We start from the raw sequence: 25,620 nt of genomic DNA, 5'->3' as shown, positions 1-25,620 counted from the left end.
CCACCACACCAGTGAACACAGCGCCCATCAGGTGCTGTCCATACATTTAACATGTTGAAACTTGTTACCTCTGTCACTTGGCTGATGCTCTCTCTGATCAGTTCCTCCCACTCCTCCTTGGTGGTGGAGAGCTTCAGCTCACGAAGTGGCAGAACCTTCTGGAGAAGCAAACACGCCTGGGCCTGAAAGAGAAAGGGAGAGGAGGCATGAGGAGATGTGAAACTTGATGCTCTCGAAGGAAGGTGTTAGCAATGCAAATACCCCACTGAAGCAAACAGTCAAGCACAGCATCAGGGCAGTGTGTTACAGACACTACCTATCCTCACCAATCTGTATATCATCCAATTGGAAAACACTCTCTAGACCCTGACAAAGTCACTCCTCAGGAGAGAGGGTCGTACTTTCTGGCTGAACACAGCAGATTCAAAAGTCCAAGTCCAAGGGGATGGAAAGGATCATGCTGCTTCTACATTTAGGCATTACTACCCAAAACATGCTTTCATATCTGGTCAGAGCACATCAATTTACAGTTTCCAGAGTCTTCAGGCAGCCCTTTGCATGACTTTACCCTTTACTGTGCCCTGACAAATGGAGTAGACACAAATAAACAAAAATAAAAGGCAGCAGGTTAGCAAATACTTCTTTTTAAAGAAACTCTAGATGAAAACTGCTGTTCAGAGCAGCACTCAATCTTGCCCTGGAGTCAAACTTGCTCATTAAGCCTACATATTAACACAGCACTGAAAAAGTAGCCTCTAAAAAACCAACAGTAATCTGCAGTCATCTCCTATGTCCTTTTCTGTTCTGGAATTCCTATTATAAGGCTTTCTTATGCACAAGAAAAACACAGTACTGTGCAAAAGCAAATGATGGAAATGCAGATAATACACTACTGAGGATTAGTGCAAATGATTTAGAGGATTTAAAGGGAACGTTTTCCTAACAGCACACAGTCTGTGAGCAAGTACTATCCACATATAAAGACAAATTAGTGCCCCTAGCTGCCATCGTGCAGACCAAAAATGAAGGCAGGTATTAATACAAAAAATCATTGGGAATTATATCAGGAATTGATCTCATCCAAAGGAAGCAAGAGCTGAGCCCGAACCCAGCCCTCAGGTACTCCTTAGATACAAAAGAGGCAATCTGAACAACACAGTGCTGAGAAATGGCCATGCTGGTGGTGCTCACACTGGAGCCTTTCTGGGGAGCTATTTACTGAAGAATTGAAGGTGAGGGAAGAGAAGACATCCCGAGAGTTCCAGAGAGCAGCAAGCTGTAGGCAGTGGAACACAGTGCCTGAAGAACTCAGGAAGGTCCATGTTCCCCATACTTCAGGCTCCTATGATGGAGGGTTATCCATCTCTAAGCTTACCTCCAGTTTGCACCAGTGTGGCCAATTGAGAGAATTATCCAAATAGAGCAAGCCTTCACTGGCAAACAGTAGTTCTGTTCATTGCTTGGAGGAGGAAAGGCAGGGGGAAGACCCACGAGACTATGCCAGAAGATTTATGTTGATTTAATGAGAGAGAGCCCTAATGCCACGTTTGAGGCAGGCAAGCCTACGTATTCCTTGTAATTATGGGGAGGCTGCATCTCACAGAACAAATTATGGCACGTCTGCCTGCATGTACCAAACGTAGCGGAAAGTCACTCCAGTGCAATTCCAAAGGGAACGTGACCCCAGAGCAAATGTGAGGCCATCGCTCATCCTGAAAGGCACAGGCAGGGTCATAAACCTCAAGGCACCATCTCTTCATCTCTTCCCCATCTCTGGAGACCTGAGACCCAAATGCTGGACTGAGAGAGAGATCCTAAACAAGATCCGGTCCTCAGTAAGCACTGAGCTTGAAAACAATCTAAAAGGGAAGGAAAAAAACCCACTGAGCATTCCTTGTGGGCTGCAGATTGGGAAGTCAAAACACCCAGTCAGCTGGGAATCCTGGCTGGTGCTACCACTGTGCAGCAATTCTGTCACACTCATCTCATGGCTTTCATGCCTCCAACTCATATTTGAGATTCAAAGAGAAAATACGTTTGATTTCCGTGTAATTAGAACACTGCTGCTGCTGTACTCAACACACTCCTGTGTTTCCTGATTGTTTTTAACCCAGTGATAATTTAGTACCAAGCATGAACTTTTCTCATTTGAAGGAATGAAAGTAAAATAAAAGATCTGATTGTTGGCTGAAATCAAATTTAGATTAGGAGTATCTCAGCTGGAGAGCAAACGTGACACCAATAATGCCAACGTCCTGTGTGCCCAGCACCATTCTGTGCTGTACTTCATGGTTATCGTGCTTATCACGCAGCCACTGACTCCTCTGATCATAGCTCTGGTTAGGAACACGTAGCTCTCATACAGCCTGTTTTTCCACAGCGAGCTGCACAGTTAAACAGAGAAAGTTAAACCACAGAGAGGAGCTGACGTGAGTGGAGAAAGCCAGAAAACCATTGGCAGAAAGAAAACTTAAACCCAATTCTTCAACCTCAGTCCCACGGTAAATCCACTAAGGAACAGCACTGCCCACTCTCCCACTGATGGCATCCCATTCAAACCAAAGCATGAGAGCCACCACGCTGCTCTTTAGAGCAAGGTACCACCACTGCATTTATGAGCATGTCACCTGAAGATTGCTGGACCACTGAATGCACTTTGCACAGCAGCAGCCTGCAGTCATGGCCATTCAGCCATACTCTGTGATGTACTGCTGGGGCTCCCTGCTGGGAAATGCCAAACCACCAGCAGAAAGGTCACGAGACAACGCCTTGCAGAACAGCCCCTGCTGGAATCCACAAACAGCGTTTTAAACAGTCCACAAGGAAATGCTTTTGTGACCTTCAGGAGCTTCTCCCAATAACACATGCTTTCTTATGGAATATAAGAGGGGCTAAGAATACTGTAAACACTATGCAAACTTCAGAAAGACCCCAAGAGACACAGATCCCCAGGAACCACTGCCTTGAAATCACAAACAAACGGCTCTCTTTTTGCAGTTCATTCTCCTTCTTTTATCAACACCAATAACTTGAAACTTGGTTCAGCAGAGACCTGGAGCTCGACAACAGCCTCGCTGCTTCCCTCTCCTGTTCCAGCATCACTGATTTTTTGCAATGTCTACAAACATTTGGCAATTTTGGAAGCTGCCAGAATCTCATCGAGGATTCTCCAGAGGCATTTTCTCAGTTGTTGTGTTCATGACAGTCCTGCAAAAGAGCCAAGTATTATCTGCACTACACAGACAGAAATAGCAGAAGACCCAAGAGCAACAGCTACTGAGCTCTGCTCCAGTTCAGAAGAGAATGCCCCTCCACCATGCACAGCCTCTGAAACATGTGAGAATATTCACAAGCAGTGAGAGCTTTTAATTAAGGGGGAGGATGCTGCAGCCCATCTATGCCCTGGGAGCCACCCAGTTGCCTTCTCAAAGCTTCTTCTTAATTTCAGTTAAAAAAGGGGGAAAAAAAAAAAAGAGAAGAAGAGAAATGCCATAAAATGGTATAGAAATAAATAAGTGAAGTCTATTCAAGCAAAGATACATACATAGACTCCCAAATAAATCCATAAACCGTATGACTAAATGAGGTAGAAATGCTTATTATCAGTCCACGTGGGAGATGAGAACAAACAATAGCAGTAGTGCTGACCCTGTGATTTTCTGTCAGCTTTGTTTATTCCTTTCTTATCTGAAATGATTACACAAAATGCCATTCATTATAAACAGCCAACATTTCTTTCTGCAGTGGGAAACGCACTCCCTGCAGTAACTGAGGTGTGCCGGTAACTCCCAGATGTGCTCACCTACCTCGAGAGAGGAGAGCAATGTGGCTGCCTTATACAACTGCCTTTACCCTTTCCAGGAAAGGCCAGGGCACTCAGCGTGCCTATTTAAATGGTGAGCTGTGGATTAACCCCTGCCAACTCAGCCACTGCCTCCTTACTGAAAGCAAACATCCATTTTATCACATGCCACCAGTGCAGCAAGTGCTTCCTTTTCCCTTTATATATATATAAAGATAATATAAATACACACACACACGAAGAACCCTAGAAAAGGACTATTTTGTGCAACTCAAAACCTATTCTTAGGACTGAAGGAACATCAAGAGCTTTGGTGCTAGCATCATCTCACTGCTCCTGGGAGACAAGGAGACAAAAATACACAGGTGGTGTCACACCTCCAGGGCCTCTGGCATGCACACAGCAGCATTACCTGACCTGCCAGCACATCTGATTCAATGCGAGAATACATTACAAAGCAGCATCTCTCAGTAGGTAATCCTCAGCATTAAGACCATTCTACAACCATGGGGATATGGCCAAAAATAATGGTGCTTCCCAAGGCCTCTGAGACCACAGCCAGATGGATACACCGCATCCCTGACAGACCCTACCAGGGTAAGAGAACGTGTGCCAAGAATATGGGAAATTCTAAACAAGCATTTTAAGAAAGAGTCCAACCATGGAATCAATTCCTCAGCTACCTGCAGTTTGTTACATGTTAAAAACCAACAACAGCAATAATAAAGCACAGCAAGCTCCAGCTACCAGGTCTATGGGCTCTAAGAGAATAACTTGTCGTTTATTACTATAGGGCAGTGCACCCAGAGCACCATGGATATCTCTTCTAATTACTGTCAAAGCTTTTGTAAAAAGAAAACTAACAGCATGCAAAGCCATGAAGCAAGTGCTAATCTATCCCCACTTCTACTCCCACAGTTCCACCGCTCTATTTTTATGCTTACATTGGGTGTGGGATGGAGAGAATGGCTCCAAGGGAGCAGTCTTCAGCTTTGAAAGAGCTTGCTTTCCATTGCTCTGCCATTTCTTCTTTGATTTGACCATTTCTGAGCCTGTAAGCTACAGTTCTACTTGTTAACGGTTTGGTAGGCAGGGTCCGAATCAGGGACACCCCAGAAGCTTACTCAAAAGGGCAAATTATGAGTGAAAAGATAAGAAGGCTGATGACCACGGGGCTCCGTACTCTGTACAGCAAGAGCACAGCAGGCAGCACAGAAGCAACAGCAGTTCAGTGTATGCTACAAGCTCCCTGTCATACCTTCACACGTTGCAATCAGAATTATCAGACATTCAGATAACCCACTGAGCCCTTCAACACTGTGAGCAAGGGAGTTTTGGCCAGGAGCTGCACGGCTGTTTTTAACAGCAGGCCTTTCACACAGCCTGCTGACCTCACAGGGATCAAACTGCAGATCCTCCGGGGGAGGCAAAAAGGGGAGGAAAAAAATAAAAGGGACCCTTTTCCTAAGGACAAAGAAAATAATTACCCCTCAAGAGCATGAAGCCATATCTGCACGGAAGAAACACCAAATGCCAACCATTTACTTCAAACATACGAAGGCTTTAGGCATTAAAAAGTGAAAACCAGAGAAATCTGAGGAGCATCTGCCCAATTGGTTCTCCTCTATTGCCACTCTGCATACAGCACACACAGACGTGTTCCATGGGTGTCCCAAAGGGAGGGGGAGATGAGGCAAAGCCCTGACTGTGGTGCACGAGGACTGATTTTGAGAACAAGCATTCATTTTAACTGTCCCAGCACTGCTGAAACAATGCACATAAAAGCAGTGCATCCCCGTTCAGCAGCTGGGTAAAGGTTTCCGAGTGGAACGCAGAGTCCCCCCTGGGATAGAAGAGACAGAGCTCATGCTGGCCCAGAAAGACCATGATAATCTATCCTGCACGATCGCCCAGCCCAGGAGCTGAATTCAATATTCCCTGCTACAATCCAGTGTCTTCAGACTGATCGGTCAGCTCTTTCAAGACATTCAGCCATCCTTACCGAGGTCCAGTATTGCCTGAGACAGCAGAAATGTGAGCAGGATCCAGCTTGGCAGGCACAGGATCAGCCCACCAGGTAGGCAGCCCTTCCCAGCCCCCCTGCTTCCAGGAAAGGCCAGGGCAGAACCACACAACAGAAGTAAACAGGACCAGAACCCCCCACCCTGCTCCTAAACCCTCTGAGTGCACCCTGCCCTACCCCAGCATCAGCCAACGGGAGTGTTACAGGCTTCAGATCTAAATTCTCCTTGCCAAAAAGTGAACATAACAAATGGTTTATTACAGTTTAAATTAAGTTCCTGCGGCAAATAGACGAGAAAAACTCTGCAAGGCTAGTTAATTATGATATGTAAAGCATTTTGGGTGGCATCTAAATCATATTTTACAACCTCAGATGAGAAAGGCAATCTTAGTCAGCGTACTCCCACCAAACATCCCAGCTCATCAAGTCAGATTTCAGATTGCAGCATTTTAGAACAAGCCATTCTGCACTGCAAACCAGCTTTGTGCAGAGTAGATGGTACCTCTTCCTCCTCCATAGTACAACATTAACCTTCCACAGAAACAGCAGGCAGCTTTCCACCCAGGAACCTCTAAATAGCTCACAATGGTTTGCACATTAGCACATTTAAAAATAGTCGTCACATATGAGACACATTCTGCTCATTTGCCAGATGAAGGTTATCTGATTGGGGCTTCTTGAGTGCAAGAAGTTCTCAATGAGCTTTGGTTTGGTTATTTTTAACTTTAACTTTTATTTCCAAACCCTTGAAATAGCCACCATCCTTCTCTCTAGCTAGTTTCTACAGAAGCTAAGTGCTGGTTTGCAAACATGAGGTTTGGTGTCCCTCTGAAATTGCTGGAGTACATGGCCCTCCTCATTCCATGCACAACAACTTTCCAATCTCTCTCTCAACAACTTAAGCTCAAGGAGAAATAGAAAATGGCAGAGCAATCAAGCAGCTGCTCATCACCTGCCAGGCAGAACACCGAGACCCTTCCTTAGAAGGAGAATTGGGTCTCTCACCTCCACAAGAGCAGCTCAACACCAGTAACTGGGATGCTGGACGATGATGCTAAAAGGCCATCGAGTAGGGGAAAACCAAATGCACACGATGGATCTTTGCATCTTTGTCCCTGCTTTGCAAGTTTTGCTTTTGGATTTGAGACATCCCTACCTTGTTTGCTGAAAAAGAACAAAAGCTCCATTGGAAGAGAGCAACGGACACAAACCTTCATTTTTATTATCCTCCCCACACTTCTTTACCCATGGCTCAGACATCCTGCCCTAAGCAGCAGCAATGAGAAGCTAAGAAATCCATCCAACTCCCTGCCTATTCCCAGGGCTCTGGGCAATGGCTGTCACATCGATCAGATGAGCTGTTAACTTCACTCCACTGCTGCTGAGCACTGGTCTGCACCACAGAAAGTTTTCTCACATTAGCTATGCTGGTATCTCCTCCTCCTTCACAACATGAAAACAGCTATTCCGAGATACAGGCACTTTAAATCACCACCACCACTCAATCTGGCTGAAAACACGGAATGAGCTTCACCCCATGTAAACTGCCTTTATATAATACAGCTGCACCTCCACTGCAGTTATGTCAGCCTCAGCTCTACAGGTAAAAGCAGTCATTGCTGTCACTGACAGTCACACACCGGGTTAGTTTGTTCAAGTGTGCTTAGAGCCAGCAGAAAACCATGGACTAGCACTCCCAGCACTGGAGCAGCTTTCCTGCAGAGCTGGCCATATACAGCACCCACAGAAAGATGGGTTTCTATATGCCCTAAAATTTCACTGTTTAATTTAACTATGGAGTCTGCAAATCAACGGAAAAGAAGTGGATTTTTTTCCACGCTTGGTCCCTCTGCAATCAGTGCTCAGGATGTTCTTGTCAGCCTAAAACCCTCATCTTGCATTTCCCAACCAGAGGAACCCATTTCTGAGAGCCTGCTCAGGACAAGGGTTGGAACACGGCGTTCGTGCCCTGCACCCAAGCACTGCTGCTTTGTCACCGTATTGCTGGCAGCCAGGACAGGAGAAAAACAAAATAAAAGCTCCCTCCTACATTCATCACGATGCAGCATGAGCCAGTGACAGAAGTAAGGTGTTACTGCATTTTAAAGGCAGTACAGATGAGTCAATACATGTGGGGAGAAAATCTGACACTGCAGTTTCTCAGAGCCTCTCTGTTCTCTAAATACTGGGCTCCACAGCAGGGTTTCTGATGGAGATGAAGGTCCTGCAGCACAGCGAGGCAGTCAAAACAAAGAACATCCGCTATAACACCGTGTTCTTGAGCTAGGCCTGGCTGAAGGCATTAGTTACTGGCTTGGGATGTGTCACACACAACAAAGATACAGCTAGCGAATACCAAGGGTTGGGCAGGACATTATTTACCCGTGTTCTTCTTCCACCAGAGGCCAACAGGACAGAGTGATCCATACAGAGCAATCCATATATTGGTCTGCTGCTTTGGGGAACACAGATTCATGTTTCCCTGGGGGAGCTACTTACTATATCAGAAGGGCTAATCACTCTTAATGTTACCCTCCCAAAAAAGAAAAAAGTCAATATCTTATTATCCTAAATTCATGAAAAGTAAAAAGATGCCATAATTAAGTAAGCTGCATGAGAACACAAGATAAATGAGCAGCAGAATGCTGATTAGCATCCAGAAGCACTGAGGTTTTCTTGCTCTTTCTGTCGATGCTCAATGACAGGACCTATGACTTCAGTGAGCAGTACTGGTACCATAGGATGTACTGAGAGAAAAGAACAGCAGTGGATCCTGTGCAATGCATCTAAGCATCTCCCTTAGGAGGAGGAAATGCTCCACAATTCAAAAATATAAATAATAATAATTTAATAATCAGGAAATAAGTGCATTCCCCTCTCCACTTCCAAATACACTTTTCTCACATTTTAAGAACAAAATCACCACTTAAAAAAAATAATAATAATTTGCTTCCTAGTATGGACGTGTTCATTCTGGAGCATTTCCATTTTGCTTCCACAAGCTCGTGGCTCCAAACAACACAGCAACACACGCCCTTTGGTAAAGAAATGAAAGCAAAGGTTCTCACAGAACAAACCCGCTATTAGGCTCAATAAGAAGCAGTGCCAAGGATCACGATACCTCTTGCAAAATCACTGTTGTGGACAATATCCTTTCCCTTCACCCTGGCTGTCCTCCCCAGCACTTCCATCCAAGGGAAAGGAGAAACCCCTCTGCTCCCCTGTCTCCAAACAACAAGAAGACACCCACTGCTTTCTACAGGAGCTCAGAAGAACATCATTGTCACTGAAGACTGCCCAGGCTGGCACTTAATTTTGCACTGCAGGAGCCTTCATCTTTCTCCACCTGGCAACAAAGCACCCAACCCTACTGTATTTTTCCAAACTATTATCCAATAGCCCACTGTGAACACAGCAGTGAAGATATTCCAAAACTTCAACAAATCAAGACTTGAGCTTGACCTTTATAAAACACTGAGTCATGAATACAACTCCAGCCCACATGATGGATATGGTCACCAGTTTCATCAGAACCAAAGGTGTTTCTTCTCCTGTTTTTGTTATGAAATAGTTATTAAATACCTGTCAATGACCCTGCCTCCTAGCAAACACTTCCCATTTGCTCTGCACTAGTGTCTATTCACCACCTTGTTGGATGGGCTATGTTTGTCAGGCTGAGCACAAAGGTTTACTCTCAAATGCACATCTTTTTAAGAAACTATCAACTCCCCACGTGTCTGATGGCTAGTTTAGTTAGTAGGCCAGGAAATCTTTCTGTCATGGAAAATCAGTGCAGTATGTATAGGTCTAACTCAGCAAGCCCATCCAAGTCGCAGGGCTGTTAATGCTGCCCATCAGGCCCAACCTTGGACAGCTCTCACCAGCAGCTACGTCTGCAGTACCAACTAAAACATGTGTGGCTTGATCATTTTCTGATCTCTTCCTAGCAACTTACTGGAAGTATATTTTCTCTGTTACTTAGGATTTGCTCCATCATCATCAATACCATCAGCTGAACAGTGGTGAGTAAAATATGCAGGCTGTATCCTCACAGAATCACAGTAAAGGGGTAAGCAGGAGCTTCTGCACGCTGTTTGCCCTGCACTCAGTGTGATGGAAGATAAAGACTTGGACTGCTAAGACAGCAGGAAAAAGTGAACAAATATCAACAGCTGACAGCACACGTGATGTCCCAGAGAGACCCTGTGACTCAGTGACAAGGTCCTGTCCAAATGCAACACAACATGAGCACACAAAGTTCTCACCATGGGATTTCAAGCACTCAGCTTAAATGCAGTCAGGAGGACCTGAAAAATTTAAACTGCTCTTTTAAAATGTTCAACCATCTCATACAAGTTAGAGGAAAGGGAGAGAGAAACGTGGCTTATAAAGCAATTAATTGCTAAATTTTACTATGGCATCAGACACCTTTCCAAAGAACATCAAAGACTATTTATAGACGCTGTCAACATACTCCATGGTAAAACAGTTTACTTGAGCTCTTGCAAAGCAGGAGATTCTCTCAAAAATGAAATGCTGGTATACAATAATTCACATCCACACTATCCTAAAGGTCTAAGGACTAAAAGTCTTGGTAGAAAAATGTAAAGCACTCTGGCCCTGACCCAGCAAAGCACTTAAACATCCAACTGTTCCTCCTTTGACTTCAGAGGGACAGTTTACATACCTAGTCAGTACATGTCATGGAGCTTTGCTGGACCACCATCAGACAGCTCAGAAATGTGCAAGAGACCACCCCTGCTTCAGCTTTACCTTGCAAAACAGAGGATCTCCTTGACCATCTCCTTATATCAAACAAAAACAGGAACAGGAGCAAGACGCTGACTGGAGCCAAAGCATGTCAGTTTGACACCATTTTCCAGCTGCAAATAACTTCTCTTATAAAAAGGTCATTAAAGAAGCAGTGTATACTGGGCAGAGGAGGACAACAGCTGCTGTAATAGTGTATGGCAGAAAGAAGTTAGCACTGCCTGTGGGTAGTTTACGCCCCTGAATCTCACTTCAATGTGACCCTGAGATGAGCCCCCTGCCAAGCACACAGCACAGAGCGCCCTGCCTCTGCACAGGGGAGGGGGTGCTTTGAGAATCATAGCATCATAGAATGACCTGGGTTGAAAAGGACCACAATGCTCATCCAGTTCCAACCCCCTGCTATGTGCAGGGTCACCAATCACCAGCCCAGGCTGCCCAGAGCCACATCCAGCCTGGCCTTGAATGCCTCCAGGGATGGGGCATCCACAGCCTCCTTGGGCAACCTGTTCAGTGCATCACCACCCTCTACCTCTACGTCTCTGTTATGGCCCTTACTTAGCTGGAATCAGCAGTGGTTCTCACTTCTGTTGTCAAGGAGGTAGAGAGTGTTGGTACTGATCTGGGGAGGTTTATTTTGCTTCATTATTAGTAACAGCATATGCAAAATATTCCATAACAAATCTTTGCTATACCACCTGCTGGGCACTACCTGTGAGCAGGCAGGCAAGGCGTGGTGCATTAATGCAGCAATCCATTCTTTTATCACAACACAAGGAATACTTCCACACACACACACAGAGGGGTGCTGGCTTCTGATGCTTTACAGTGCTTTTACTGTTCTTGTTGTATTAAAGTTTAATTACTTTTTAACTTAGATATTTACACAGAACATAAACTGTTCAGAAGGATAACTGTCAACCAGCCAAGACCTCCTTGGCAGGACTTTGAGATCATATTTTACTCTTCTGGTGATGGCAGCTCTGGCAGAGAAATGCTTCAGTTCTGAGAATTACGTCTATGTATGTTTGATCCCTTTGGGGAGACTGCCAAAGCACCAAGATTAATTAGCAACTTACCCAAAATACACTCCCCATTAGATAGATCTTAAGGGGTTCCTTGTCACAGCCTGCTTTATAAAAACACATTTTGAAATATTAATGAATCCATATCACAAAAGATGACATTTTGAACTCTATCTCAGTGCCCGTTCTCATCTCCACGCTCACTAAAATGACAGTTATTAGTTTTGTGACAGCTCTGCACTTACATCAGCTTTGCAGAGCTCTGGCCAGATCACAGAAGAGAAACTCGCCTGATGGACAAATACTGCATCATTATGTTCCCAGCTACCGCAACTTCCTCAATCAATAGAGCTTTAGAAGTAAATAAGATAACAGGGATGCATTCAAACTGATGCATGACCACAGTGCAAAAATAATTACAAAGGCTTTTAGTAATTGTTTTGAAATGTACACTCTCTTTCCCAAGGGAACACAACAAGGGAGAGGTACCAATTCATTTGCCTAAGCCCTAGGAAAACGTTACAGACACAGGCAGGCTGAAATGAAGACAGGGACAACCTCGCATTCCTGGTAGCAGTGGATGTTTCACCCATCCTTCTTAATTCCCAAACTGGTTCTGATCATATTAATTTTCATCGGCCATTGAAGCTGAGAGGTGGAGCCTGTGCTGAGCTTAAGAGTCCTTTGCACAGCAGCTGATACACAAAACCTCTAAATCTAATTAAACACAACAATGGAAGAGCCAACCCTTAAAGGAAGGTTTCCCTACAGAGGTTACCACCAATTTAAACACCAGTAAGACACTCTCAGCTGTGTGCCCAAGACCAATGTTCTATTTCAACTTGCTTGGGGAGCAGTAGGGAGGCGTGCATGTCCTCCCAAAGTGCTCAGTGCAGTATTTCAGTGGACTGCAATGAGAAAACACCCCTGGAGCACAGCAGGCTATCTAACACAGAAAGCTCCTGTCAAGGAGCCTAGAACTCTACAAAACAGAATCACAACGATGACAGTGTGCTGTGAGCAGAGCAGGACTGCCTCATGGTGAATGTACTGGGTTAAGACTCAGAAAATCACACTACACTTCAAGCAATTATCATCCCCTGAGGAGAGAAGGAATAGGCTTTCCTACCTCAGTGGGCAGTAAAGGCTCTGCTGGGAGCAGTGCTCTCCACAGCAGTGTGCTGGTGGTGAACAAGTACTTTTTCAGGGAAAAGCATGCTTGGTCCAGGCTTCCAGACACGCTGTGCTGCGTCACTTCAGGGCTGGCACTTGCAGTATGTGCTTTCCTGCAGAAGCCTCCAGCAGCAGTAAGCCTGGGGACCGCAGCACAACCTGCTGCATGTTTTTCTTCTTCACCTGACCTTCAGACCGACAGAGTACAGTAATAGTCAAGAAGCATGAGGTCACCCACTCATTCACTCCTCTGGCAGCCCCAGCACGTGTGAGCATGGGGGGGCAGTGTAATTAAAGTGCACTGCCAAGGGGTTTGTGCTGAAACAGCATCAGAGGGACAGCTCAAGAACCCCCCTCAGTTACAGAACCAGATGTTACTGTAGCTATGCTCCATATACTGATGCTACTAAAAATAAACCAGGAAGACATTCCTCACCTAAGGCTCAGGAGGGTTCTGGTATGCAGCTGAGTCATGCAACAATCATTAAAATCAACACAACTTCATCTCTGGTTTACACTCTATCAGCACAAGCCAAAAAAATATGCCTTTGACATATCTAAAAAGCAACACTGCACCCACTGGAACAAGGCACAAAGAAGTAATCTGGAGGTCAAGGTCTTCTGGAAACAACTGCACAAATAAGAAAGAAATGCATTAAGAAAGGAGGAAGTAATGCACTTTTTTTTTTTTTATTTATTATTTTCCACAAAGAATAGGAGAGAATGTGTTCAGTGCTTGAGGAAGACATGAGATCGACAGCAACATCCTTAGTCAACAAAGCAGCACAAGCCTCTCCCACCTGTTAGCACTGCACACGTTTTGCACTGCGCTGCCAACAGATCAGCTGTGCCAGGAGCTTAGAGAAATTCATCAGCACCGGGTCAGCTCAACGGTGTAACACAACCTCTGCTTCTGATGACCTGTCCTTTTCCCACACTAGCCTTAGCACTGAAGAGTATATCCTTAGATGCCATTTGTACCTAAGCTACTTAGAGGGCATGTGTGTATGCAGACATACATGCAGGTAAGGGATTCTAGAAATGTCAGCTGCATTTAATCAGATGATGCTTATACTTAAGTAAGAGGAAGCTATCAAGCCTGCATGCATGTACAGAAAGACTGTGACATGCACATTGGTATCATCATGCTACCAGTGGGGACGTTGCTGCTGCTCAAGCACACAGTCCTAATTAGTGACTCATCTGCAGGACCTCAGTCCTCAGAACTGCATCCAACACGCTGGATTGGACTGTCCCAAAATGTTGTTCTTTCACACCTTCTTTCTTCATTTCCTTAATGCAAAGCACTCTTTGCAGACACTAAAGGTCTCCCTGAAACGCTCCACGGTGACTGCTTAAAATCTAGTTATTTCATACAAGTTCTATTCACCTTTTTTCTACAGTAGACAGCAGCGAAACAACACATCCCTGATGTGCAGCAGGCCTTACCCTGAGATGGTGCAGCCTTAAGTTACGTGTTGGTTTCACTTCAACATGAGAAAACAAACATCAACACAAGCCTAGGAAAAGGACCCAACTGCTGCTGTAGTGTTAAAATAAACACAGCAAAACCCACAAGATTTCCCAGTTAAATAAATGAATGACATCCAAACTTGTGCGTTCATCTCTGAAAAGCCTGAAGCACTTTAACTTGCATGCAGGCACCTTTAGGACAGCAGCCCTTCTTCAGCTCCACACTCAAAGAAATGGAGAATGTACAAAAAACAGACCAGCCAACAGGTAACACCGAGCAGCCACAGCAGCTGCCAGAGCCACAGAGCACCTGGCTGCCAGAATGTGCCTCGTGGTGTCCTGCAGCCAGCGTGGAGCTGAGAGGCCCAGCTCAGATGCAAGAACTGCCTGAAACAAGCTCATTTTGCACATCTATGGCCACGCAGATATCCATCTTGTATCCCTCTATGTGTGGGTTTAAACAGGAACCAAGGGAATTCAGGGTGCAATGAAACTCCCCTTCCCAGACAACCAAGGCCCACTCCTCCTTCCCCACCCACAGATGACACCAATGTCTCCAGCTCTTTTCCAGGAAAGCTGCAGTACTGGCGTCTCCTGCAGGCATCCATCCTCACTCCAGGGATAACATCACAGAGCAGAACTTGGCTACACACACAGGCTTCAGCTTCAAGTTCAGTCTCAGTTGGACCACTGCAAATTTACTATTCCAGTTTAAAACTTGTTATACAGGTTGAGCTTACTGCTGGAAAAGCCAACCTACCTACCCAGCCACTGCAAGCCAGCCTTACAACCGCCTTAAGAGCTCTCATCCCCCACAGTACTGTTTGTTTCATCTCACAAATTACTTCACTATGGAGGTGAAAAACCTTACAGCTGCTTTAGGCAGGTAGGAACGGTGGCGAAAGAAGGATGACACTGCCAGTCATAACACCCAAAATATTTCTTTTAAAGCTTCATTTTTTTTCCTGCTAAGCTTTGCACCGAGATGAGCCATGCAGCTCCCAGACAGCGCCTATCTCCTGTCTGCTAACTGCCAGCACTCAGCCATTACAGACACAGCACTGCTGCAGGGGCTCCACGTTCTCCAGCTTTTAGAGGGAGACAGCACGCTCAGAAAGGTTACATCAAAGCAAGAGCCAGTTGTCCAGGTCATCAGAACAGCCAGCAGTCCTCATCACAGGAAAGGTAAGTTTCCACTCAAATCATTCTCAGCACGACCTTGTAATATGATTGCATCAATGCTGCTCTCCCAAGCTCTCAGCTTCTCAGGGTGACGGAGAAGGAACACCCCTCCCTTACATCCTCTCCATTAACCACTTTTTCTCTTGCTCAAAACTACCTAAAAACTCAACCTGAATTCTTCTTCTCCCTCCCTGGGAAGGGCTTCTCCCAGGCCAGGTGGGAGCAGCCAGTAGCCCTGCTGGGCCAGAGCCCCAGGGTTCATTTCCAATGTGAGCCCCCACCTTCCCAGGCATAGCACAACCCTGAGGACTCCCTGCCAAAGGGATCTGCCAAGCTAAGAAATCAATCTCATGGTGGGATTAGCTGTTTATAGATACTGCAGGCACAGCCAGAACGATCAGCACTACTGTAACTGGAGTGTTAGAAAAGGAATTACACCTCATGTCTCTGGCACTACCTTAGTTTAATAATTAGAGGCCATATTCACTGCTCCGCTTAGCTCTGGAGCATTGGGGCTGGCCAATGGCAGGGCATCAGAAGACCTCTGTTGTCTCTAAGGCTCTGAGACAGGACAGCCCTTTTGGTAGCTGAGCCCCCACATCTCACTCCCCCAAAGGTTCCAGGAGCTGCTCAGCCTGCAGAGTTGTGTCCCTGCTTTACTGACAACATCACCTTGCCATGTACACCTATCTAGCTTTTCCCCTCTGTTATCCCATCAGCCATCACCAAAGCACTGAGAATAAAGAATCTGCATTGAGAATCAGTGGAAAACGTTTCACTGAAAACCTGGCAAATTCAACATTTGGTGAGGGAAGGACAGAGCTCCTGAAAATGAAGCAGTCTGCAAAAAGGCGAAGCTGCAACTCCAAATGCCAAAGTATGTATTTGCATAGCTTACCCTCCATGTTGCCTTTGTTTTAGCAGTAGTGTATGCATGTTCTCTATTTACTCTCCCACACACGGCACACTGCATGTCCTCCCCTTCTCCCACCCACAGATAAACTGGCTCTGCAAACAAAACATGTTCAGATAACTGCGGAGGTCCTGAAAAAAGGACAGTGCTGTTCCCTCTGGGGAAGCAAAGATACCCATGTAAATCAAGTTGCCTGCTTGGGATGTTGTTCTAGTCTCCTGAGGATAGGATCAAGTACATACCTTATAATTAATTTAGCTGTCACTTGTGTAACACATCCTTACTCCTACACACGGAGAGACAAATAATAGCTTAATGCTCCTTTGTTGTTGTTGTTGTTGTTGTTTTTAAATCACAGCCATTCCTGCTGGGTAAAGCAGCCTTAAAGTAAACACATACCTAGCCTTTCACGTTCCTTCCAATGATCAGAAACAACAAAACAGCTATTTATGAACCAGAAAGGTCAATGCACTTCTGCAGGGGACAGATGCACGTTACAGCCTGAGGGTGGGAAAGTCTGAGACACAGTGCTACTGACCTAAAGGGGTTTTGGTTACAACTGTGTGGAAGATACCTCCACTGCAGTTCACGCTGCACTGGTAACCCAGACAGACCCTCATTCCCCACTCATGTAACAGTAAGCTGTGCAGTCATCCTGCAATGTTTTATCGATAAGGCTCCACTAATTTTGTGTTAGCTTACACATGTGCAATCAGCCGTCAAAATCGGATCTACAGTGCAGGTGGTTTCAAAGCAGAAAGAGAAGCACATGGCCTGGAAAATCATAGAATCACACAATGGTTTGGGGTGGAAACGCAGAACTGCTGTCAAGGTGCAGAACAAGACTCAAAAAGCTAACCTTGATTTACCATTAGGAGGCAAGGATTAAAACACGCTGTGTTACAGGGGAACATCTTACCAGTAAGTAAGAAAGTAACCAAGGAATAAGTGACTGAAGCCAAGATCTATGGCAAACAGCCCTCAACCCTGGAAACAGCAGTTCCTAAAGGGAACACCACCAAAGAAACACTGTGACTGCGATACATCAGCCACTACCACAACTTCAGACACACACCTGAAGCAGCAAGGCAGCATCTGTAAAACCTCTGCCAATTCTCAAAGTTGGGCAGCCCTAAAGGCAGCAATAAGCACATTAAGCACCATCTGAATTGCCGTGATTAAGTGACTTCTCTGATTGACTGTTTAATACAGCTTTGTTTGTTTGCTTTCCTTCTTACCTGCTGATGTTGCCTGGCTCCTGCTGTGATAGACTTCACAAGGATGTCTATTAATGGCTTGCACATGATCTGTAACAATAAGAGATTGAGTCTTTCTTTATCTTATTAGCTTGAGCAAGAAGAAAATTCCACAAGAAAGCTGTCCAGAGACCAGCAACACCTTATTTGAAAACAAACAACTTTGTTCACAGCAGCCCTGGGTGAAATCTTGATCACAGCAAAACCAGCAGCAAAACTTTTTACTTGGAAAAGACGAGGAAAATGCCTGGTTCTTGATTTAAGTCCGCACCCCCCTGATATTTTCTGTAGGCAGCTCACTTCGTGCAAAGGAAAACATGCTGAGTTAGACTAGAGAAAGTCAGAGCTGGGAAAAGGTCCCATTCCATGCCCTAAAGGGCCAGAAACAGCTGTCAGGACAGCATCTTTGGAGATATGTTATCTTAGAATCATACCCTGCAACAATTCATGATCAAAACAACATTTCCAGGGCAGGGTTTCATGTCAGCAAAGCCTGCTGAATCTCTTTTCTGGCCTAATCCAACAATTTCCAGGTTTCTATACAAAATCCTTCCAACTCCATGGGAAGAAAGAGTCCAGACACAAGAAATAAGAAAGCATGTGAATTGCAAATACCTTACTGGCAGATTTCCAATGCCATCTATCAGGCACTGGAAGAAACAGAAACAGCAACGTGCTGTAAAGTTCACTAACACGGTGTGCAGGTGGTTATTTCAACCACACCACCTAAAACAGCTTCCTTCAGGGACAAGAAGACTACTAAAAGAACAGCTCCAGCAAGTGGGTAAAACCCAGCTTTAAAAAAGCCAGTAGCCACAGAAATCATTGCTTTTGTATTATAAAAGGGATGAGCTTAAAGATTTAAAATGACATTTCTGCAAGAAACAGCTGTATGGAATCCACAAACTTGAGAAACCTGGACAGGAGCTATTTAAACAATCCCTTCTGCCTTTGTGTAAGCACTGCTCATCCATGTGGTCTTGAATACAGGTAGCAAATTAGAGCTTCTCAGAGCATCCTTTAATAAGCAGCCTTTTATTCACCTACATTCTCCATGCTGTATCCCAATCCAAACCAGAGCGGTCTTCTGCAGCACTGGTATGAAAACACGCAGTATTCAGAGTTTAAGAAGGTGAAAATCCGAGGAAGCCCAGCAGCAATTCTAACAGCCCACAACAAAATGGAAAAGTTTCTCTCCTTTCCCCAGGCTCACAGCTGTATTTTGGAGCCACCAGAAGGAAGTGCACCATAAGGCAGCACCACTTACCGGGAAGCGGGTGAAGAGATCGAGAAACATGGAACTTGTGAGGGCACTGTTTCGTTTGCTCAAGAACTGTGTCAGTGCTTGCTGATATATCAAAGTCACTCTCTCCACGTCCAAGCAGCCCGTGCTCAAAAGCTATTGGGAAAAAGCAGAGCAAAAATTTTCCCCTGAAACAAAAGAGTGATTCATTGCTAAATAAAGCAATTCGTTTCTACCGCTGCACGCTGATTTTTCCAACAGCTCAATGATCTTAGGCACTTTATATGGAACAGGACTATGAGATAGAACGTATTGCCAAGAAGAAACAGCAAAGCAGCCCCACACATGCTCTCCCAGGTTCCACCAGCAGTATGACCAAGTTAAAGAGGCGTAGCACGGCTTCCTAATAAGATTAATTAGATTAGATGTAGTGTGGTTCCATGTGAGGGCTGTATTTCTGGGTTTGTGGCAGGTATGTGTAGCTCACATTAGGTTCACAGACACTCCTGCAGCAGCTGCACTGTACACGTGGAGTTCTCAGCTACACAGCCATCTGAATCTGTAGATGTAGGTCAATGGACCACTCAGCAGCTGTGTCCAGGATTTGTCAGTGCCCAGCAGACAAACCCTTAGTGCTGACCAGGGAACCAGCAATCCCAGAAATGTGTAAACGCTCTGAGATCTCCCTCTGGTGGGGAAAAGAGAGCCAGACAGGCAGCAGGAAAACGAGACCAGCAGAAGCCATATGGATCTAAACTGACAGCATGCAGGCGGATGGAGGAGGGCAGCAGCACATCCTGACATTCCTGACTGTTCTCACATTGCCAGGGAGGCATAATTCTTTGGGAAAGAAAGGGGATCAAAGCTGGGATCTTCACAACAGTAGATAGGCCATTCTGCTACTGCGGCTGAATACAAGCAAGACCAAAAAAGGGAAGATGGCTCTACAGTGCCTATGCTTACTACTTATTTGATGTATTTAACTGTAGAGGCAAAAAACTGATCTTTTCTTACACATATATTGTTTATTATCAAACCTTTCTTTTGCAGTAACATTCTTTTCCATCAATGTGACCACTGCATCATATGGTCTGTTCTAGTTCCACTTTGCTGATTACTGAAAAGCTCCAGAACGTCCCCACAAAGGACAGCTCATTGGAAACACACCACGTTTGTCTCTGGTTCTCTCCAAAAAAGACCTTCCCGGCCTCAAAACAACATCAGCACCAGGAGAATCACACAGACCAAACTGTGTCACTTCTCTCAAACCAGCAACTCACTTCAACTGCTGGCTGTGCTCTTGGCACAACAAGACTGCAGCTCTGTTCCCATAGGAATAATAGTCTTTGCTGTGAAGCTGCGCAAGGATGCAGCACATCTCACCCTAGCCTCAACATCAAGTATGTGGTTTATGTTTCCCATAGTTCTCCTGATTTTCTTTCGAGGAAGGCCAGCACAGAACAAGCTCTGCTCAGATTAGCACTCTTGGTTTCTCACTAAACCTTAGAAACATTGACTGTCTTTTCAGCCACTAATAATATCTCACTGTTTGTAATTTCCAGGCCCTCCCTTGTCATAAGCTAGTCCTGTTTGTATTCCTCCCACACTAATGTTAACAAAATTAAGGCACTAACTCCTGCACACAAGTTGAGGGATCCAGAGGCAAGTGCAGGCTGGAAAAGCCTTACTTCCTAATTTCTAGTGGGGGTGACTGCAGGGGGCTGCCCAACATACGGGGCCACCAAATTCAGACCTGTAACACTCAGTAGATTTTCAGCAAAATTCAGCAGGATTTCAGTGGGTGGAAGTGAAACAGACAGTAAGGCTCCTCGAGTGACACACTCACAAAGCAGAGCCAGGTGAAGAGCCTTCCTGCAACCAACTACCACCGAAATCAGGGTTGCTCTGCTCTCTTTTCACTTAAACTACTCAGCCCAAATCTCACAGAGAGAGGAGTTCAGCCTCATCCACCACAGTCCTGTGCACCCCTGCTCCTCAGCACCCTCCCAAAAAAGAATTCAGACTGCAAAGAGGTTAATGCAAAAAACCAACAAATCAGACAGAAAAGCAATAAATACGCATCAAGAATTTTGGGTAATTAACAGGGATCCAGTGTCCATCAGCAGCCCCTGGTGGCCATGGGCAAGCAAGAACTGCAAAGACAGGAAGGTGAGGCAGAATGGAATGGAGAATGTGACATTTTATGGCATGGAAAAGAAATCACACAGACAGCTATCTGCAGACAGCAGAAACAGCGAGACTGAATAAGCAATACCCTCTCAGCAAAACAAGGTAATGCAAGTTTACTGGCAAAAACACTGTCTTGACAGCAGCCTGCTCTTACCTGACAAGCCTGCGGGATGGTGTCTGTCTGTTTCTTTGACAGAGGGACAGGAAGAGCTGGTGATTTATCTGACACATTTCCTTTCAACACTTTGAGCAGGTATAAGGAAGCACTTAAAAGAAATGAAAAAGAGAACAATAGCAGTTACCAGTGTCACTGCAAAGCCACCTGAGGGCAGAGGCCAAGTGATGCAGGCAGCCTGCTCTCAGCTAACAGAGGATTAGATTCTGAGAGGGTCCCTTCTCTTAATTCAACCCACTCTTGCCAGATTTGAAGAAAACCTTAGGATGCTGAATCACTTCACTGTCTGTCACCACAATCACAGACATCTCCACTACCAGCTTGCTTTCCTCAAGCTCATGCTGCATGCTACCAGTTTTGACTACCACTTCTGTATTTTGCCCAGGACTCCAGAGCCCACTCAGCACCACAGGGCAGCCCTCCCAGCCCAGGCTGCTGCACACCTGGAGAACTCAGGCAGATCATCAGAAAGGGCATGCAGAAAGCCTGCAATTTTGGGCATGCAGAAAGCCTGAGCAGCTCTGCTCAGGACTGGCACTGGCAGAAGCTGGCAGGGAGCCACGCAGCACACAGCCAGGACGTACCATGGCTCCTGCACAGCCACAGGTTGGGTGTGCTGCAGAGCCAACACTGTCCCGTGGTACTGGGTGAACCATGCAACATGGCACCCCCACACACAGTTGTGTACGGAGTATGAAAGCCTCCCTGAATTTACCTGCAAGCTACAAGAAAGCCTACGGATAAGAGCTGTTTCCATTTACATCGGGAAACAGCAAGATTACTCATAATTCCTAGCAGATATACATCTGCCTTATCCTAATTCACTGCATTCAGTGGCAAAGGAGATACTGGTATGTACAGACAGAAGCCAGCATCATTACAATCTTCATTGAACTACCATGGAGATGGGAAACCACAGTATTTACAGAATCATCATTGCAGACAGACCATAAATTATATTCATCCCTGTGCTGAATCATTCATTACTCTCTGATGAAGCCTCAGGGGAGCACTTCCCATCACTATTAGCAAAGCTGTATATGACAACTGCTATATTGCAGATTATCAACAAAAAATAGACATCTCTGTTTGAAAATGCTTCACACTGCCAGGCTGACTGACCAGTCCTCATCTAAGACTCAGATACAGACACACGGCCTTCACGGAGTCTCTCAGCTCTCTGAACTGTTGCAATATGCAACATTACGCCTGCTTACAGACCAGCCACAGTCATAGCACTGCTCACAAAACACAGTACAGAAGCTCTTTTTTAACACTTACCTGAAATAATAGAGAGCCACTGAAGAATCAGTGTGCTTGCAAGCTTTTTTCACAAGCCTCTCCACAAAGGTGTGCAAATCATCTTGCAGGACATCCACTCTCTTGCAGTACTGCTTCGCTCGGCATAATGAGTTCCTGAAAGAGCATTAAGCACAAACCCAAAGGCATTACCTCCCCGAAGAACTCTATGGAAAAGATGTCTCATCACTGAACTCTCATCACTGGACTTAACATAACACAAACAGAAGTGGTGCCAGCTCTGGGCAGCAAAGGAAACACACACTGCTGAGGCAAGAAGGGTGAGGAGAATCACTGCTTTCCACCTTGAAGCAGCTACTCAAGCAACAGTCAACATTCTTCCAGAGTTCCCACAAAGTGAAACTGGCTGCCACAAGCCATGCTGCAGCAGAACTGCTTCACAACAGGGGAAGAGAGCAGCACCTTAAACAGTGCCGAGAACATCAGGGAGTGGGGTACAGAGGGCAGAATCACATCACACACCATACATTATGCCTCTGTCTTGTTTATATCCTTCCTCACTTCTGCCAGTAAGCAGAGAGAATTTGCACTTCGCCTGTCTCAGTAATAATTTGTTGGGAGTTCTGTTCCAGCCACAGCAGCAACTCTGTAAGCCCAGAGGGTCACTGAACCGTTTGACTCAGAGGTCAGAGGCCTGGGGAGGTATTCAGAGACACAGCACTGTGCCTGCAATACCAAGTGTTAGTTCTGCAGGTTTCCACTTGCAAATTGGTTTGACACTCAAAGTCCCTTAGAGTAGAAAACTCAGGTTCTGAACGCTTTCTGGCATGTTATGGCCAAGCACTGTCCGTGTTTTTGTGTGATGACAATAATCTAATTCCACATTATCTATAAACACAGCAATTGTCTCCATTCTTAAAAAGAGAAACTTCAGAGATTCATCTAATAATACTGGCATCATGAAAAGCCCTCACCTATAGCAAGAGCATTAAGGACACTTACGTGAAGATATGAGCTGTTTTCTGGAGGAAATCAATCTCCTGCTTGTCTGAGTCTGAGCTCATGCACTGTTCAATCACTTGAAGCAGAGGCTCAATGATGTCAAACACCAGGGGGTTCTCTGGTTGCTTACTCAGGAACACTTCAATCAGATCCAGCACCTGAAAACACAGTTACTGAGGTGAGAACTAACATAAACAAGGAAAACAGGATGGATCTATCCAGAGCAACTTCTTCAAACTGGAGCAGGGTACGTGGCAGCTGGAAGATGTTTGAAGAACACTATATTTACAGCTGAGATCTGTACACTTTCTGTTATCATTTTTCATGTTAGGACGTGAGAACGTGAAGGCTAAATGTTTGAAACAGAAGATTAAAAGCTGCTGGTTAACTCCAGCCTATTTTGTGCAGTGGCACCATTTAGAAAAAGCGGTTATGAGAGTCACCCTCACTCAGCCAGACCTGCAGTCACTGTAATATGGCATAGATCTGTTAGTTCTTATACCCATAAGCCCCCTTTGTCTTCCAGACACTGCATGACCATAAAATCATACTCTTATTGTACCTCATCACAAAAGAAAAGCAGTAAAACCAATGGCTCACTACACAAATCAGCCTTTCCCCTAACTACTGTGACACCATACATTTCTATACACGAGCAGCTGGAGCTGTTCCTGCATGCCTGAATACCTTGTACCATACCATGATGGCAACAGGTGGCCTCAGGTCAGTATTACAGACTCAAATAACCAGGAGGGCATTAATTGCAACCCTCCTGATTTTTATTAGCATAACAAGTCAAGAAAAACGTCCCTGGAGGTGTTCAAGGCCAGGTTGGATGGAGCCCTGGGCAACCTGGTCTAGTAAATGGGGAGGTTGGTGGCCCTGCTTGGCAGGGGGGTTGGAGATTCATGATCCTTGAGGTCCCTTCCAACCCAGACCATTCTGTGATTCTGTGAAAAAGCTGAAGCTGCAAGGTTACCAGGAGGGATTTTATGTGCATCACACTAAGGCACATCAAGTTTGTCCAGTTTACAAAAACTGGCAGGTACCTGCACTATGGGTAAGTGCAGGGAGGGAGCCGGCCAGCTGAAGCATTTCAGACAAGCAAATCAAACCCACAGTTCACTTTTTAAACAGCATAACCTTGTTTTCTTTTCTGAGTTGGCATGCGAAGCCCCAGTCACTGCCCATGACCTTCCTGCATCAGGTGCTGTACCAGCCAGAAAAATCCAGTCCCAACCTCCACGAGCTTACAACATACATGAACGTCCAAACTATCCAGCATTAAGTAGCTCATAGCATGCAGCAGGCTACAGCAAGCAAGCTGGCTGGTCAAAGCTCTTTGCTTGGGATACTTATCTCACACCTTGATCTTGAAATCCCTCCGCAGGATCTTCTCTTTCCGTATCCTGTCTTTCTCATCCTTCTTTGCTTGGATCCGTTTTTGCTGTTCTGCAAAGAGAGCTGAGATGCTCTTGTCGAGAGCCATCATAGCCTCATCATCCAGTTCTTCATCACTCTCGTCTTCTCCCTTTTGTATTTTTAGAATGCGAGAACTACGTGTCACTTCGTGTACTTCAAAAACAGTTCCTAACCCTCACCTGCCCAGGACAGCCCCAGCTCTGCAGGGACATAAAAACAGACACTACATAATAGCATCTCAAAGCTTTAGCTCAGATCCATCTTATTGACTGCAGGTAGGAAAGCAAGCTATTGGGCTAGACTGAGGAAGTAACAGTGCTCAGCACACCCTGACAATAAATAGAAGAAAAAATGACTTATTGTCTTTGAAGCTCCTGATTTCCTGCATCAAATGCCATGTAAAGATAACAGCTAAGGTTATCACCAATAGGCTCAGACAGAATGTGGGGTTTTGATAATTTTTCACCACCCCACACCTCCTGGTATCTGTATCAAGGTAGGCACTCGAAACATACCACTGCATTCCCTGCTTGAAGAACATTGATCAGCTGACTGCGAAAATCTTCATCAACTTCTTCATTCTTCTCATCTTCACTGTCATTCTCTTCCTCGGTGTCGCCATCATCTGAGGAGTCCTCACTTTCATCATCATCCTGAGAAAGAAAAGTTCATCTCCTGATCCCACCATTCTCAGATGTGTCGCTGGTCAGA

General features: G+C 45.3%; 1 protein-coding gene and 1 long non-coding RNA gene across 2 annotated transcripts in view; one reads left to right on the top strand and one right to left on the bottom strand.

Moving 5' to 3' along the window:
• The window catches only part of MYBBP1A (MYB binding protein 1a), a 50,891-nt gene that overhangs the window by 13,062 nt on the left and 12,209 nt on the right, over positions 1 to 25,620 (bottom strand). Inside the window, exons 17-24 of the mRNA XM_015295967.4 lie at positions 25,425 to 25,562; positions 24,854 to 25,018; positions 23,488 to 23,645; positions 22,507 to 22,641; positions 21,205 to 21,316; positions 18,885 to 19,016; positions 17,600 to 17,668; positions 69 to 182 (exon numbers count right to left, since the gene is read on the bottom strand). Coding sequence (XP_015151453.2) covers positions 69 to 182; positions 17,600 to 17,668; positions 18,885 to 19,016; positions 21,205 to 21,316; positions 22,507 to 22,641; positions 23,488 to 23,645; positions 24,854 to 25,018; positions 25,425 to 25,562 — 1,023 coding nt within the window. The remainder of the gene's footprint in view (positions 1 to 68; positions 183 to 17,599; positions 17,669 to 18,884; positions 19,017 to 21,204; positions 21,317 to 22,506; positions 22,642 to 23,487; positions 23,646 to 24,853; positions 25,019 to 25,424; positions 25,563 to 25,620) is intronic.
• LOC107054785 lies at positions 11,003 to 18,885 on the top strand. The gene is made up of 3 exons (XR_005841086.1): positions 11,003 to 15,152; positions 15,240 to 15,451; positions 16,168 to 18,885. It is a non-coding gene; the product is annotated as an uncharacterized LOC107054785 (long non-coding RNA).

The sequence above is a fragment of the Gallus gallus genome, chromosome 19, assembly GCF_016699485.2.
Source record: "Gallus gallus isolate bGalGal1 chromosome 19, bGalGal1.mat.broiler.GRCg7b, whole genome shotgun sequence".
NCBI classification, from domain to species: Eukaryota; Metazoa; Chordata; class Aves; order Galliformes; family Phasianidae; genus Gallus; species Gallus gallus.
The sequence above is the reverse complement of the archived record's forward strand: the minus strand, read 5'-3'. Positions and strand labels throughout refer to the sequence as shown.